The sequence below is a fragment of the Pseudonaja textilis genome, chromosome 4 (assembly GCF_049901715.1).
Source record: "Pseudonaja textilis isolate UNSWEBS1 chromosome 4, rPseTex1.2, whole genome shotgun sequence".
NCBI classification, from domain to species: Eukaryota; Metazoa; Chordata; class Lepidosauria; order Squamata; family Elapidae; genus Pseudonaja; species Pseudonaja textilis.
This window is the reverse complement of record NC_141993.1, coordinates 45,819,598-45,836,892: the sequence shown is the minus strand read 5'-3', so window position 1 is coordinate 45,836,892 and position 17,295 is coordinate 45,819,598. Positions and strand designations below refer to the sequence as shown.

The 17,295-nt window shown below is 34.7% G+C and overlaps 1 protein-coding gene across 1 annotated transcript in view; it reads left to right on the top strand.

Annotated features, from left to right (window-relative positions):
- Positions 1 to 17,295, top strand: part of SORCS3 (sortilin related VPS10 domain containing receptor 3) — a 535,825-nt gene that overhangs the window by 389,152 nt on the left and 129,378 nt on the right. Inside the window, exons 8-11 of the mRNA XM_087932777.1 lie at positions 3,801 to 3,890; positions 4,842 to 5,021; positions 11,487 to 11,633; positions 12,907 to 13,009. Of these exons, the coding sequence (XP_087788903.1) occupies positions 3,801 to 3,890; positions 4,842 to 5,021; positions 11,487 to 11,633; positions 12,907 to 13,009 (520 nt within the window). The remainder of the gene's footprint in view (positions 1 to 3,800; positions 3,891 to 4,841; positions 5,022 to 11,486; positions 11,634 to 12,906; positions 13,010 to 17,295) is intronic.

Sequence of the window (17,295 nt, the reverse complement as noted above, 5' to 3'; positions counted from 1 at the left end):
CTTGAGTGACTGTGTTTTCATGCAGCATCTTGATTAGTGAAAGTAGCCATCAGTCAATAGATGTAACAGCGAGCTTCTATCAAAGTCAATCTCTTGGAATGGAACTGAAGGCCGATTTTAGTCAATGAAAGCAAAGTATAAAAGATGTTGCTGTCTCCCAGTATATTTTTTGTTCTAGGACTTACAGAATAACCATTCTTCCATTTTAGAATTGCTCTCTCTTGGATTAGGAAGAATAGAACATGAATATAATAAGCATTCATGGGAAAAATAAAATGGGAGAGTTCAACCTGGTCATTGCAGGAAAAAGAGAACTTCCTTTCTTTTTTGATTGCAGCCTAAACAAGGAAATTATATTGGTCTACCCAATTTAAATACCCACTGCTTATTGACAGGTCAGCTATTTATAAAAAATTGTTATCCAAGATTTAAATCCTGGATGAACTTGTTGACCTGTTATGTGTCTGAAAACCAGGTTAAGGGAGGAGGAAGGAGAAAAGCTGGAACACCTCTACCCATTGGGCTCTCTGATACAAGAAAGTTAAAAGGTGGGGTAGTGGCATAAATATGTAAGAATTCCATTTCAATAACCAAACATCCACCTGACAGCTCACCAACTGAATTTTTAACACTTGCTAATGCCATTGGGTGGCAGGAATGATATAGAGATACTATGACATACTCACCATTCTTTTGCATGGCTATTCCTCTTATTAGGGTGATTTCTGAAATATAATGGACTACTTTAGTTGTTTTGTCCTGGATATATCCAGATCTGTGATCAGGTAATTCAGAATTTAATTTCTGCTATGATGACTGTAGGTCTGTCCCAAGTGCTATCTGATCTGCACAAACAGAATTTGGTATTCTCTTTATTTGGAGCCAGCAATCTGAAAATGAAAGAGCTCCCTCTAGGTCTGTTTTCTCTCATAGGTAATTGTTAGGTTTGCAACTTCTGTATACTTTTGCAGGAGTAAGGACTAATTAAAAGGATAAAATTGAGAGATGATTTTCTCACCACATCTATGGCAATTCAATTGAAATCCTAGCTGATTTATGGAACGTATAAGTGGTTTAGGCTTGATGTTATAATAAAAGTATATTTCCATCTACCAGAGGGAATAAAAATTTATATAATAGCAAGAAACAAGTATATTCATGAGGTTATTAAAAATCAACATTGATTCAACACAAATTTTATATTACTTTGTCAATTATTACATAACACTTCATCACTTCTATCATTAGTTTATAAACTACAGTTCATATTTTGTAATTAATTATTTGGAGAGTTAAATGCTTAGAACAAAAGAAAAACAATTTAGGATTTTTAATATGATGACAACAGTCAACTGATTTTTGTAGTCTTCTTCAATTTTTAATTTGTACAATTTAGCTTAAAAATAGATGAAGTGCAGTTTCTGCACTTTCAATTTGTTTTTCTGTTGCTTATATATGTATTTCTTTGCTCGTTTGCTTATTGTTTTTATATAACACTAGGTCAAAAATGAGTTCTTGCATTTCATATTATAAAATATAAAAACAGAGAAGAAACAAAATAAAAATGCAAAATTACCAGAAAACAATAGGTGAGGTGGTTAAGGACGAATATATGGTCTGTTACATTTTGCACAAAATGTAGTTTCTGAGTGGTCTTTAGAGGCAGCTGTTATGTTCTATAATTATTGGTGGTTCTGTTATAGGTTCTATTATTATAATTCTGATTTTCAGTTGTATTTTTATGTTATAAATTGCTTTGAATTGCCTAATGTATTATTTTAATGAAATTGCAATGGATTTTCTTTTTTGAAGAAAGAAATGTGAGAATGATAATTGTTAAATATTTAGGTAAAGTTTCATATGGCAAGAGACCCAATATTGTGGTATTTTGTTTGGATACAGGATACAGTGTAAATTGTGATTCAGTTAATCAATCAAACTGCTGTTGAACAAACTTTATTAAAAATAAAGTTTAATTGTGTTAGTTTGACAAAAACTTTTTGTATTTCTTATAGAGTACTTTGTCAAATGGATAGTGACACATAGTGCACTATCCATTTGACAAATATTTATTTTTAATAAATAAAATAATAAATAATATTAATAAATAAAATGAAATATTTTAATATATTTTTTAATATATAAAGATAAATGAAAACCTTTAGTATTCTCAGTGTATTATTCACATATACAAGGGTCATTATTCTTTAATTTATAATAGGCATCATTTATATTTCATACAGTAATTCCCCCCCAAAGAATTTAGACAATAGAGTTGGTCTCTGACAGAAAGCCACTTGAACAGATTAGAAGCATTTGAAATGTGGATTTACAGATCGCTGTTACATATAAGCTAGGTTGACAAAATTAGAAATGAGGAGGTGATAAACTGCCTGTAAATCATCAAACTTTTAGAAAGCAAAAGGTACAATATTTCAGCTATGTGATGCAACACCCAGAAAAATACAGCATACTTCATTTAATCCTCCAGGAAAAGATTGAAGGCAAATGAAGTCCAGGCAAAAGAAGAACATAATGGCTTCAAAATCTAAGGAATTGGTTTGGACAAAACTCAGCAGCACTTTTTCTTGCAACTGTTGATAAAAATAAGATCGCCAACATGATCGCCAACGTCTGATGGCGGATATGGCACAAGAAGAAGAAGAAAGAATATGGGATAAGATTCTACTTTGCTTGCAGTGATACTAGAAATAAAATAATAATAATTACAGAAATGTATGTTAATTGGGGCATATTTCCTTGTTAATGTAAAAAAAATCTGCTGCAATAAAAATCTTAAATTACTTGAATAAATGGGTCTTGCCCCTGACTAAAACCAGTTTTGCTATTATTTAATGTATTTTATTTAATGTATTTAAAGCTATGGGAAAGCTTGACAAAACACAGACTTTCAAGCCTCACCGCTTTAATATACAATTTGGTTAAGTCTCAGGAGTTTGATCTCAAAGATCTGAAAAGATGTCTAATTATGTCTTGACCACCTCATTGCTCACTGGCTATTCTTTCTTCTGACATTATCTGTCAATATGATTAAGCTAATGAACTCCCATTCACATAGTCTAATGTAGACAAAACAAAAACACCCTAAGAGAATGAGGTAATCCTAAGATTTAAAAGAATGAACAAGCAAACTCACTTACATACTTCTTGGAATAACTGATGATGAAATAAAGGATAGGAGCCATGTGGTATATAAATTTAATAAATAAATTCCTTTTGTACAAAAATGGCAAATCAACCACAAATATGTATATTTGATGACTAGAATGGCTGCTGTCAAACAGAAAGATCAAACTGGTTTAGTATGCTTTGTTCTTAAGAAAGTCAAGTTGACAGCAAGCAATTTCCAAGATTAGAAACTAATTGCTTTATAATTTGATTTTACAAATAGTTCCCAGTTTAGTCTGGTTCAATAAGTTTTAGAACAATTTATAAAGCAGTCTTTCTAAAACTAATTCGGAAGAAAAGGAATTTTCTTAAAAGCCATTTGGGTTTGCTGCAACAGTTTTCTATCCCCACCCCAACCTAGCTAAATCTTTTTTTAGAACCTCTGTATATAAAATCATGTCAAGTTTAGAAAAATGAAATGCTAGAGCCATGTAATTGTACGTTAACAGTTTAACCTACTTTGATAGTGTTCTACAGACATTTATAGAATCTTAAATGTCTTTATGAAATAATTTTGGTTTACAATTACAAAATGCTTTCAGGTTTGCTTATGGAATAATAGGTTATATGTTAAATGAATATTAATTGTACGCCTTTGTATCTGTACCCAGGTAACTTCTGGTGGAAGAGCAAATTACTATGTGTCTTACAAAAGGGAACCCTTTACTCAGATAAAATTACCCAAGTATTCACTACCAAAGGTAAATGTATCCCAACAACTAGAAGAATAAGAATGATGTATTTGATTTTCACAATATTATACACAAAATAAATTGTTTTTTCACATTTCTATAATTTCTATGATAAATTATAGCTAGACTGCTGATATGTGATTCACCATCCAAGTGCTTGAAAATCCTTGCTTTCTTTAACCTATACAATAAAATGGGGATGTCTACCAAAGCTTATTGACTACATGATTGATAAGTTGCTTTAATAATATTAATAACATTATATTTTCATTTCATTTTGGCAATAAGCATTTAACATATAACTGGTTGATTGTGTTTGAAAGCAACTGGAAATAAATGGACCCAGTATTGTGATTTTCTACTGAAATAGTTCTATGAGTATTAATATTATACCCACAGGAAGTGGCATTTTTACTGGGGATATTTGGCTTTGATAGCTCTTCTCTTTACTAAATAAATCTATGGCTAGGAGTTACGTTGAAAGTGGCTCTAAATTTAGGCATTGGGTGTTTTTAAAAATGTTCACCTTTGTTACTGGCTGTTACCAAAAAAACTAGGCTTAGGCTCAGTGTCTTTGTTAGCTTGACAGCTGTGCTTTGTCTCTTGTAGGCCAAAGGAAAGCTTTAGGCTCTGAACCTACAAATCATTGAAGAACAATAAAAATATGTGCAAGTGTATAAATAAAAAATGAAGTAGGATGAAACTTCTTTAAAGATTCTGGAATCTGTCTTCATCTTCCCCACTGACCACCCTGCAGCCAATTTAAAATTAAGAAACATATAAATAAGAATACCTGAATGTCATAATTTATTGGCTTGGTCTAATGGAAAATTGTTTAACATCACTCATAACTCATGATCTTTCCCCTGCAGTGGCATAAGGCATGATAATTGATTTGTGTCCCAAAGGGCAAAGAAATATAAAGATTGGCAGTAATAAGTCTTTTATTTTCCTTAACAGGACATGCATATTATCAGCACAGATGAGAATCAGGTGTTTGCTGCAGTTCAGGAATGGAACCAAAACGACACATACAACCTCTACATTTCTGATGTTCATGGTGTCTACTTCACACTAGCCTTGGAGAATGTTAAGAGCAACCGAGGACTAGAAGGGAATGTTATCATTGATCTTTATGAGGTATGCACCCAAACTCACAATGAGGCAAGTTGTCCTCTTATAAAAGTAAATCTCACTTCCAGATACTTAATTGAAAAGACTGCTGTTTTAACAAGAAGACATGAAGATGGAGCCAGATCTATTGAGAGATTTCTAAATGCTTTCAGAAAATAAAAATGAATTTATGTATGTGTATGTATAGATTCATGGGTGTATGTATACATACATACACTTATACTATATAAATTCTTTTCAACCTTTTCAACCCCTAACTGTATATTGTGCATGCATGAACACACACACCCAGATAACATATTGTGGTTTTTTTTGACATTTTAATTCTTCCATTTTGATATTTTTGATATCTATTTAATAGGAGCATTATTTTACAGACTAATTTTGACTAATATAAAGATCAAATGTTCTGATATTTTAGAATGGATGGATGGATGATTTAGGTCTTTGCAAAAAGCAAACATGATCTTATGCTTGCTTAACTATATGATCGATTAGATTGTACTTGATTCTACCAGTCCCATTAGGAAAGTCCTGATTTTTGAATCAGAATAGAATTGGAGAAAGGGAAAAGGAAGTTGAAAAAGAAAGGGAAAGAAATGGGAAGGGATGGGGAGGAAAGGGGAAAGGAGAAAAGAAAGGAAACTGGTCATGCTGCCTAAATATGGAACTAAGCTTTAGTTTCAGACATTGTTCTTAATTTTGAAAGATGGTATATAATATTTTAAATAAACAAATATTTATACATGCACACACATAAAGATACACACACACACACACACACACAGATACACACACACACACACACACAAGAATGGAGGAGAGATTGAGATTTAATCAAGATTAAAAGAGCTGGATTTTTTGAAATAAATAATCTCTTCCTTTTTATTAGGAGCATAGTTCAGAATCAGAGTTATAGCAGAAACCAGCAATGTACAATAAAGAAGAATAAAATGGGATTGTGAAATTCCTATGATACAGGGGTGGGGGGAAGCAAAGGTTTTAGGAGTTCTGCTGCCAAGAAGGAATTTCTCTAGAGATGAGATTAAAGTTCTCTTATGCGCTCTTAAAAAGCAATTTGTTTTTTGATAGGATATTTTGCACTCACTTCCCTGGTGAATTTCCAAAATAGGTCTCTATCTATAGTTGGGCAATGATAGAAGCCCTTGTGAGAAACATTTGCTGTACTTAAAATTACATTCATTTTCTTTTTTTTTTTTTTTAAAAAAAGCTCTTTTTCTTAGATGTTTTCTCATTTTTCTGCCAGTATGAAAGGTAATTCAGTGAGTTGATTTGTGGAATAAATTATATTTTTTTCTCTTAGAATGAGCTAAATTGGGGCAAGCTGGTGGAGGGGAGGCATCTAAAAGCAGACACATCCGTTACATTTCATCTTTGATATTCTTTATTAAATGTCTGAAAAATTAAATGCAACCCCTGCTCCAGTCTTCCCAAACTGAAAATATAGGTATTAGTAGCCCCAGAACGTCTAGCAATATATTACTGGTTACTGGGAATTATGGGAAGGCTGGGAATTATGAAAACTGAACACCCAGTGTATCTGCAGAACTTCAGGCTGATAAAGGATGGATTAGTTAACCTTGAAACATTTCAAAGATTCTAAGAAACTGACAGTATATAGAATTTGAAATTTATCAAAATGCTGAGAAGCTATTGCAAATGTGGAAGTTCAGGTCACACTGGTTTCTTTGGTAGTATTCAAACAAACAATTTCATATCTTATTATTATAACTCTAACCCTAATCCTAACCCTATAGAATTGGGACAGAACATTTTGACTTGAGAAAGCTGTATTTGTTTGCTCTGAACACAAGGGGAAGAATGGCCTAGCTTCCCCTGCACAATACACAAAAAAATCAGATGCCAGTTAACTATCTCAGCAAGACGCAAAAGGGAAAATGTATTTATTTATTTGCAGCTATAAAAATCACATAAATAGCAAACATTTGATTATTTATTTATCTGATTTATATAGAATTCCCCTGCCCACCCCCCCAATGACTCAGTATCATTGATACTATAAAATATAATTAAAACATACCAAAAACCACCAGCAATTTTCATGAATCCTCTGCTGTGATGCTTGGGGAATAAGTCAGGGCCAAGGTCATCCTTATCGAAGAAAAAATGCTATTCCATAGCAGAAACACAGCAACAGAAAAGGTGTGACCAGAAGAGTCATTGTTTAAGAGACATGAGCCAGAATATTCTGACCCTGTTGGATCTTATTGGATGAACAAAACTGATAGGAGATGACGAGGAACTTTAAAGGTGGTACTAGCACCTTGAATTGTACCCAGAAGCCCACTGGTAACTAATAAAAACCATGAAGTAGAGATATTATATGGGTGCACCAATCTATGTCCATAACTATTTCTCCACTGTATATTTGACCAGGTACAGCTTCTGAGTGGTCTTCAAGGGCAGCCCCATGTAGATCACATTACAGTAGTCCAGAAATTATACATACAAAAATGGTATGAGCTACATCAGAGGTGTCAAACTCAAGGCCCTCAGGCTGCATGAAGCCCATGGAGTGCCCACAGGGTCACCCTGGAAACAGTGAAGGACCAGTCTGAGGTGCTTCTGCCAACAAAAATGGAGCTCGGAAGGATGGCCCTCCCAAGCTCCGTTTTCGCTGGCAGAATGGTTCAGGAGACCATCACAACTGAAAACAGAGCTCTTTAGGGCCACAGGCTATCCTCCCAAACTCCATTTTCACCAGCAGAGGGTTGCAGGAAGCTGTTGCAGCCAAAAACAAAGTTTTTCAATGAAATTGAGTTTTTGACATCCCTGAGCTACAGTGAACAGGGCCTCCTGATCTAGGAAATGATGCAATTAGCAGGCAAGATGGATTTCTCAAAGGTTCTCCAAGCAATGGCCCAATCTGATTTTTGAGTAGTAGTCTTAAATCTAGAAAGCTCCTTTGATTTTATTGTTTTTTTGTTTTGTTTTATTTTTTATTTTTTGAGAAAGAGTTACTTTATTTAAGATTGGAATAGATGGAAAATCTTTGAATCCAGATTTCAAAATCCACATTCCTCTGAAGCCTTCAATTACACACTGTAGTTTCCACAGGCATACATTTATCTGGTATCTTAGATGACTGCAGCTTAAACCTAAAGTCAGCTATGAAGGGAAATAGTGAAAAATTCACATTGTTGAAATTTTGATTATATTGTATGATCTACAAAACTCTGACTCTGGTCAAGTCAGTATCCAGCTGTGTCATTGACCTGATCCTGGTTCCACTGCTTGTATCTTTATGGCACCCAGTTGTCCCAGCATTTGAACTCCAAGAGCAAAAACATCCTGGACACAATTGCTATAACCCCAGACACTAAGTGAGAGAATTGCTACTACCAACTAAGTTACACTTGTATTCATTTTGCAATCAACAATGAGCAGGTGATCAGTAGCATCCAAGTCTCAGTAACATTTTTTCTTAAATATGATATTTTTGCATATTTTTGCAGTTTGTGAATGTTTCGTGAACATTTCAGAATTCAGTATGTTAGTTCTTAACTACAAGGATAATGATCAGGGACGGTATTCAATTTTTTAAACAACTGGTTCTGTGGGTGTGGCTAGATGGGCATGGCTAGGTGGGCATGGCCATGTGACTGGGTGGGTGTGGCTAGGTGGATATGGCATGTAACTGGGTGGGCATGACAGCTTCTTCTTCTTCTTCTTCTTCTTCTTCTTCTTCTTCTTCTTCTTCTTCTTCTTCTTCTTCTTCTTCTTCTTCTTCTTCTTCTTCTCCTTCTCCTTCTCCTTCTCCTTCTCCTTCTCCTTCTCCTTCTCCTTCTCCTTCTCCTTCTCCTTCTCCTTCTCCTTCTCCTTCTCCTTCTCCTTCTCCTTCTCCTTCTCCTTCTCCTTCTCCTTCTCCTTCTTCTTCTTCTTCTTCTTCTTCTTCTTCTTCTTCTTCTTCTTCTTCTTCTTCTTCTTCTTCCCTCCCAGTTTTTTGCCTCCTGGGCTTCAGGGAAATCTCCAGGGAAGTGTCTTCCCCAGGGCCCAGGAAAGCTAAAAACAGAGTGTGGGGAAGGTGCACCCCCTGTGCTTCGTTTTTGGGACTCCTGGCCCTCAGGGAAGCCTCTAGGGGGCATTTTTGCTCCCAGGGAGCTTCCAGGGAGCCCAGGAAGGCAATGGGCCCAAGAAGGAAGCAACCTCCTGCCCCTGTGCACCCCTTTTTACCTCCTGGGCTTCAGGGAAGCCTCCTGGGCAAAGCAGGAAGACAGTGAGAAGGAAGGATCCAGTGCAGCTGATCATTGGAACAGCTGATTATCAGGAGGAAAAGAAAGAAAGAAATATGGTAAGGTGTAACTGGGTGGGGGAGAATGCAGTCAGCGATGTCATGCATGAGAGATAAGGACTGACTGGGTGGGACAGGGAGGAGCAGGCAGACAGTGGTGGGGCCAGCCAGGGGCACAATTTGCTGGTTCTCCTAACTGTGCAGAATCATAACAACCAGTTCTATAGAACCAGTCTGAACTGGTAGAATCCCATCCTGATAATGACTATATATGACTTCTATGTTTTCTTTAATTTAAAATTTTTTTTTTTCAATTGCAAAATTGAGAGAAACAGCAACATCTCGGTATACAGTTCTCGCAATTCAATTTTTTTCCTGCATAAAATATCATTAGTCTCTCCAACCTACATTGCAATATTTTAAAAATTCTTCCAATTCTGGTATTTGCATCTCATTCTTCAATTCATATTTATATTTATTAAAAGAATCCTAAAGAATGCACTTAAACAGTTGGCATGAGCTTAAATGGACTCTGGGGAATGGTATAGGACAGAAAGGCCTGGAGTAATGTTGTCCATGGGTTTGTGAGGGTCAGACATGACTTTGTGACTAACAACCACAAAGAGTGCATTATCCAAGTGTATCATTCTTTTTCTGAAGAGAAAGATTACATGGGAGCATATGAAAACATCTGTAATCATTTTGATATTCTATTGCCGAATTAAACAGTGACCTGTCTTTATGCTATACAATTAGCTGTTCAGTTGATTTTGGCCATCACTAAATAAATGGCTACCTTCCCTGGCTGCTAAATCAGAGACTTGTGGATGTGCACCTACACACTGATGCACATATGCACCTTTCAAACATACACATATTAATCTCTTCCCCTTCTTAGTTCTCCTTTTCTCTGCAATTTTGAATACTATTTCTTGGACGATCACAAATATTTGCAATCCTATCAATTCTGCTTATAGGACTTCTCACTTCAATAAAATGGTGATTTTCAGTAGATTCTTTGCCATATATTTTGAGAGCCAGGAAAATCTACAGAATAGTCTGGCTGCCAGTAGTGTGGCTCACTATGACTGCAGGTCCCATGTCAAACTGTAGAGCACGTCATGACTGGCCGTAAGCTGAGGAGATATACCAGCCCAGTATCTGTTTTTTTTTTTAAATATAAACAATGCTGTGTTTCAATGGTTAGATAACCCAGATATTGGTATTTGAAAATAGATCTTTTTAATATTTAAATTTTATTGTGTTTTACTAATGTAGATAAAATGTTAATATATATTACCAGGATATGTATGATATGCCATACACTAAATAAATAAATAAATTAGCAAAGAGAAAAATATCTTCTCTCCTTTTAAATCTGACAAAGGTTGCTTGTTTTTCATCACTGTTAATGGTGGTAAGCCCTGCAATCATCTGATTCATGATTAACAGACGACACGTTTTCCTCCTTCTTAAAACCAGTGATGCATTCCCTTTTGATCATTATGATCAACTGTTAATCAAATGGACAAAAATATCTGAGGTGTCATGGATAGTACTTCTCATGCAAACATTTCATGAAGTCTGGCCTCTACTTTGGTTAATTCTGGATTAGATGGAGTTTGAGGTAATGCAGTAGAGCTTTAATTCTGAATTAATTGGTTTCAGACTATGGATTAAGTAAAACTTTTAATTTTATTTAGCAAGTTTCCTGAATGAAATTGTTTTCCATTAAAATATATTACCAAGAAAAGATGAGTCAATTGACATTCTTTTCCAATTTTATTAAAATTTTTACATATTATTTCTATACAACATGAGAGTTTTCCTGCTAGAGTGCAGATATTTGTCATTGTCTGCCAGGTGATTATATTGACATTTAGATGCCCACATGGATGGAAAGCCACCCCTTAAATAATAGATGTATTATATACATTCATCTCTTCTTTTGCTTGTTTCGCAAAGTTTTGAATTTTCTGATATCACTAATTGTGCAACATGCAGCATCCAAGGGACATTTTCATTTTGGAAAATAGCTCTTAGAAAATAAAAACAAGTTTCTAGATGCTCATATTGAATACATTTGCTTTAAGCAATTCTTCAGACTTCTAATAAATGTTTATGCACTACTTAGCTGTGTTTTGTCCTTACCTAATCATGCAATATGTTTTTTTTTTATTTCTTATCATTTTTCCTAGGTAGCAGGGATCAAAGGAATATTGCTGGCTAACAAGAAAGTAGAAGACCAAATAAAAACGTTCATCACCTATAACAAAGGAAGAGACTGGCATTTGCTACAGGCTCCAGATTCTGACCTGAGAGGGGATCCCATTCACTGTCTGCTGGTCAGTGATGGAAAATTTCTAAGCTCAATTTTTTTGATCAATTTCCCAAGCCCAAATAGAAAAGGAACTTATTGATGTCTATGGAATACTTCCTTGAAATTCAGCCCTGTATAGTTAATGGATCACAATGTTTCCACAAAAAAAAATATTCAAGGAAACATTTGAACATTTTATAACAGGCTGTGAATTTATCTTAAATTTCATTGCTTTCTACAGAAAGAGGGGCTGGAAAGATTATTTAATTATACAGTACTATGTTTCCAACTTTAGAAGGCAAAATGATTTAGTAATTTTACTTCACTAAAGTCAAATCGGAAACAAATCATACCATATGATCTGAACTGCTATCTGCCATTGAAACTGAAAATCCATGAAAGGAAAGCTCTTGAATAATACTGGGTGTGTAGCAAGTTTTCTGGAGGAGGAGATTTTCATAATTATTTCATAATAGGTACAGAAGCCAAAATGCCTTTCACGTTACGTGATGTGTAAACCCACATAAGTAACAATAACAATTTTTCTTTGGAAATGAATTGTTGTTGTTGTTGATGGGGATGATACTATTTTTAAATGAAGAAAATTTTAACATTGATATAAAGAGGATAGATTAGCCTATATCCTCAACGTCAATTTATCAACAGATTTATATATTTATATTTATATTTATATTTATATTTATATTTATATTTATATATATATATATATATATATATATATATATATATATATATATATATATTTCTCCATGTAAGATTCGAAGTATCTAGGCAGCGTTTCGATGAAGTCTCATTCATCATCTTCAGGCTTCTGTCTTCGGCTCTGTGCTTCTCAGAGTGATCTCAGAGCTTCTCAGGTGATCACTCTGAGAAGCACAGAGCCAAGACAGAAGCCTGAAGATGATGAATGAGACTTCATCAGCGTGCCTGATACTCGAATCTTACAGAGAAAACCCGAACAACCAAAGATCCACATACAAATACCCCGAGAACCTCAGAGATATATATATATATATATATATATATATATATATATATATATATATATATATATATATATATATGGCATTCAGCTTTGTTCGGGTATTTTCCCACATCATTGTAGTTGTGCTTTTAAAGTTGTAGCAATGTTTCAGCAGAATCTCATCTGTTATCATCAGGCTTCTGTACTGTGTTCATCATTATATACATATATATATATGTGTGTGTGTGTGTGTGTGTGTGTGTGTGTGTGTGTTTTCTTAAGTTTTATATATATGATTTCTCAATTCTTTCAGCCTTTCTGTTCCTTGCACTTACATTTGCAAGTCCCTGAAAACCCTTACACTTCAGGCAGCATTTCAAGCAAAGAGACAGCCCCTGGACTTCTGGTTGCTACAGGTAAATAAAATGGCTTTATTTAGTTCTTCCTCTTATTTTCAAATATATGCCTGCTTCCCAAGCACAGCCAACAAAATAATGTTAACTGCCTTTGTACATTTCTGGGAAAGAAGAGTTAGAGACAGAGCTTTGTTTATTTAGTATTTATTTATTAATTTATTTAATTATTGAGGGCTTTTGAGTCAGATTTGTTTATTAGTTTTTTGTTGTTCATATTCCTGGAATATATGTGTGTGTTTATGCTTTTTTGGAAATATTTCTCTTTACAATATGCAATTAATATATAAAATATAATTTGAAGATATGATTTAGGACAGGGACAAAGCACTCAGGCTATCCTAATATGATGTCTACCAAGTTCGGTGTCATTATAACTAATTAGTAAGATACTGTAAAAATAGTTGGCATACAAGTAAGAGTAAAGAAATTTTAAAAAAATATGCATGGAATTGTGGTTCTAAATTATGGCTGAAGTTGGAAAGAGTCTCAGAGCACCATCACTTGGTTGCAGCCAAAAGTCAATATATGATGAGCTCCAGGATTTTCCCCAAATATTTTTCTGGGTTTGGGTTATTATGAATTCTTCCCCCATGGAGATAGAAAATAAAACTCTAGAGCAGGGGTTCGCAACCCCTGCGGGTGAGAGACAATATTCCAGGGGGTGCGAGAAAAGTCCAGGTAAATAATAGGATATTGGCTATATGTTGGCATTTTTATTTATTATTTATTTCAGGTTTGAGTGAAATTTCTTTAGGGGTGCGGGGCAAAAAAAAGGTTGGGAACCACTGCTCTAGAAAAATAAAATACTATAGTTGCTGTATAATTGCACTGGTGGTCATTGAAACATCCAGCTGGTTATGTTATGCAAAGCTTTAGCTGGCTTCAATTTTTCTCTCTCCTTCTATCTTGCCATGTTTATTATTTTGGGTTCTCTTTGAAGATACTATATGCCATCACTTTGTTGATCCTAATGTCAGGGGCAATTACACTGGTCTATAATGAGAAAACTTCCAAAATGAAAGTAGCTAAATTGAATACTAATAAAGGAAAGTTAAGTCCTAAATATTAATTAGCTCCAGTTATCAAAATACAGCTTCAGGTCAAAATTGCATCAAAATAATTCAAAATTATGAGGGGCATGTGTGATTATGTTCCATAACTCTTCTACAAAACGGGATATATCAATGAGAATGGTGCCACATCAATCATTATACACTTATCTTTTTATTGATACCAATAACATAACTTTCCATTCATTTGTTGGTTTTTCATGTAACATTTTCATGCTTTCTGCATGAAAGCTGACAAGCTCTAAGATCAGATTAAACAACAAGGTTCCATCTTTATTCAGTATCTAAACTGCACTTGTTGGGTTTTTTCTTGTGAAGTAAAGTAGGATCATTGCTGGAGAGATTCCAGCAGTAATTGGCAAGTATGGATGGACTACATTTCTCCTGGTATTTTCTCCATGCCTCCGAAATCCTGGTGGAATCTCTCCCCAATTTCATCATGCACTGTCCCACAGTTCAAAGGAAATAGTCTAAATGTGAATGTAAGAAATAAGTTTTCATTGACATGTTTGCACCAAATGCTTTACAGGACCTAAGCAAATTTCAATGTTTTTCTTGCAGTCATCTGCCTTGCTGTTCTCAAAGTAAAGATAAATTTATAAATTTCCATACGGTACCATTTTCATTGTTCTACCATACTTTGTCAAGAAGTTAGGAGGTGTCATGATTATTAGACACCTACCTCTCTTGTAGGCAAATATACTTACCTATGTCTAAATCTTTATTATGAAATATCTTGAAATCTTTAGCCAACCAGCCTATTTATTACCTGTTTTCTAATCAAAATATGTAAAATTAACTCATTTTATCTCAGAGATCGATAATTTCCCAAAATTTGTAGACTTGTGTTCTCTGTGAAATAGCATCAATCCATGTACTAAGGTTGTTATGGTTTGGAAATGGGTGACTAGTAACCACTGTGTATACTTTGAGACATTACTTTACAATAAAGCTACATGGCAAAGGGATTAGAATAGTTGTACAGTACATGTGACTGGAACTTAAAACTTATTACTCATAACTGGTGGGCTGCTTTTTTCCTTATCAAAAAGAACTTGGAAACACTTTGTTGCCATGTATTTCATGTTCTGTGCTTTTCAATAAAACCTATCTTTAACTGATCACATGATTCTAATAACAGCCTGTAATAATGTTAAATGTCAACAATGCCCAGCACCCTTGATAATTAACCTTATAGCCACCACAGCACCTGCATATATCTGCAATTGCCTGCTCACAGTAGGCTCTCTCATTAGGGTGGCCATCATCAACCAGCTTGAATCAGGGTACCCAGGATGTTTAGTTCAGCAAGAGATGCCCAAGGTTACAAAAAATTGTTGAATTGTTGTCACTATAGATCACTTGTGTTTATACCTTAGCATGTGTTCTGCAGTTTTCCAGAAATGTCAGACAGCTGGCATATTGCTGTTTATAGGAGCCTCAGCTATTATCCTATTATATTCATGCCCATAATAAATTTGCATAGGGCTGTTATATGCTCAGACTTAAAGTGTAAACAAGTTTCTTTGACTAGATTGGCCAGCAACAAGGTAGTAGTATAATGCACATAGCTCAATCTGAGAAATAGCAATGGATAGATAAGATGATAGATTTCTCAGACAAGTATTACCTAATACTAGTACAACTAGTATTACCAGATTGGCTTTCTAATATGATATTTTCTGGCTTAAAATGCATTATATAACTATATTATATTTTGTTATGTAATTATATAGCCAGGGTTAATTAATGGCAGGTAGGCTAAGGCAGTCATAGAATGAATTCTACTTGATAAAAAGCATCCACAAAAGAGGCCTAAAGCAAGATGGAGTAATGACATCAGCAAGTATGATGTCCAACTGGGAAAAGTAAGCTCAAGACTATTGGTTAAAAACAAGCAAAAAAAGCCTTCATCTTGTAGTGGATAGACAATGGCTAGATGATAGCAATATCAATATCAATAGCACTTAGACTTAAATACTGCTTTATAATGCTTTACAGCCCTTTCTAAGCAGTTTACAGAGTCAGCATATTGCTCCCAACAATCTGAGTCCTCATTTTACCCTCCTCAGAAGGATGGAAGACTGAGTCACCCTTGATCCTGGTGGGATTTAATCTGCAAATTGCAGGCAGCTGTCTGTCTGCAGAAGTACTTTGCAGTACTGCACTCTAACCACTGCACCACCGAGGCTCTTCAATGATGGCATGATGAAAACTAGGATTATCAGTTGTCCGCATTTTCCTTATATCATGTAATCTATATTAAAAAAGACAAAGATAGCTACAAGCTACAAAGTTGTCTATACAGTAGAAACTTGATAGATTTGACATATAGTGAGAAATTGAAAATGATTTAACTTGGGTGTTCATTAAAAAGTAATCCTCTTAATTATGAAAATGCACAGAAAAAAACTGTAATTTGATCTACAATAGTAACTGGATCAAACCTCAAAAAAGAACCACTTTCACACATCCATTTGTTATGTTATTTCCAATCAAGAAAACTGCCTTTTGCTTATGAAGATGGGCAGAAGTTAACATTAGGAAGAACTCCTTGTCTAGGTATGTAGAAACAAGACTGCTGGTTTTCAGGATAAAATTTTGGTTGTCTGCATTCTTTTTTTTTTTTTAGAAAAAACTTTATTAATTTTACTTTTAAAAAAACAACAACACAGCTACAAATTATATACAACAAAAGACAAACAGGTCTTGGCATAGGCCAAGAGGGAAAGAGAGGAAGGCTTGAGAGAGGAAAGAGGGAAAGGTAAGGGAAGGGGGAAGAGTAGGGAAAACAATTATAATAAAACTATATTTTTGTGACTGTCTGTAAGGTCTTTTCTTCTTCAAAACTATCGTCGGTGCTTTTCTTTATCTCTGCTTCGGAGGCCCTCGGCCTTAATTTTCTTAGAGGTGATCTATCTTTGGTTTAGCCAAATATACAAAGGATTCCAATTGCTGTAATAGGTTGAGGATTCTTTATTTTTTAATGCTTGGGTTAGTTTGTCCATTTCGGCGCATTGTAAAATTTTCTGAATAACCATAAGTTCAGTGGGGATAGAGGGTAGTTTCCAGCACTGGGCAAATGCCAGTCTGGCCGCAGTTAAGATATGGATTGTAATATACTTTGATTTTTTGGATATTTGTTTATCAAAAATTCCTAGAAGGAAGGACTCTGGTTTGTACTCAGTTTGTTCCTTGGTTATTTCCTCTAGCCAG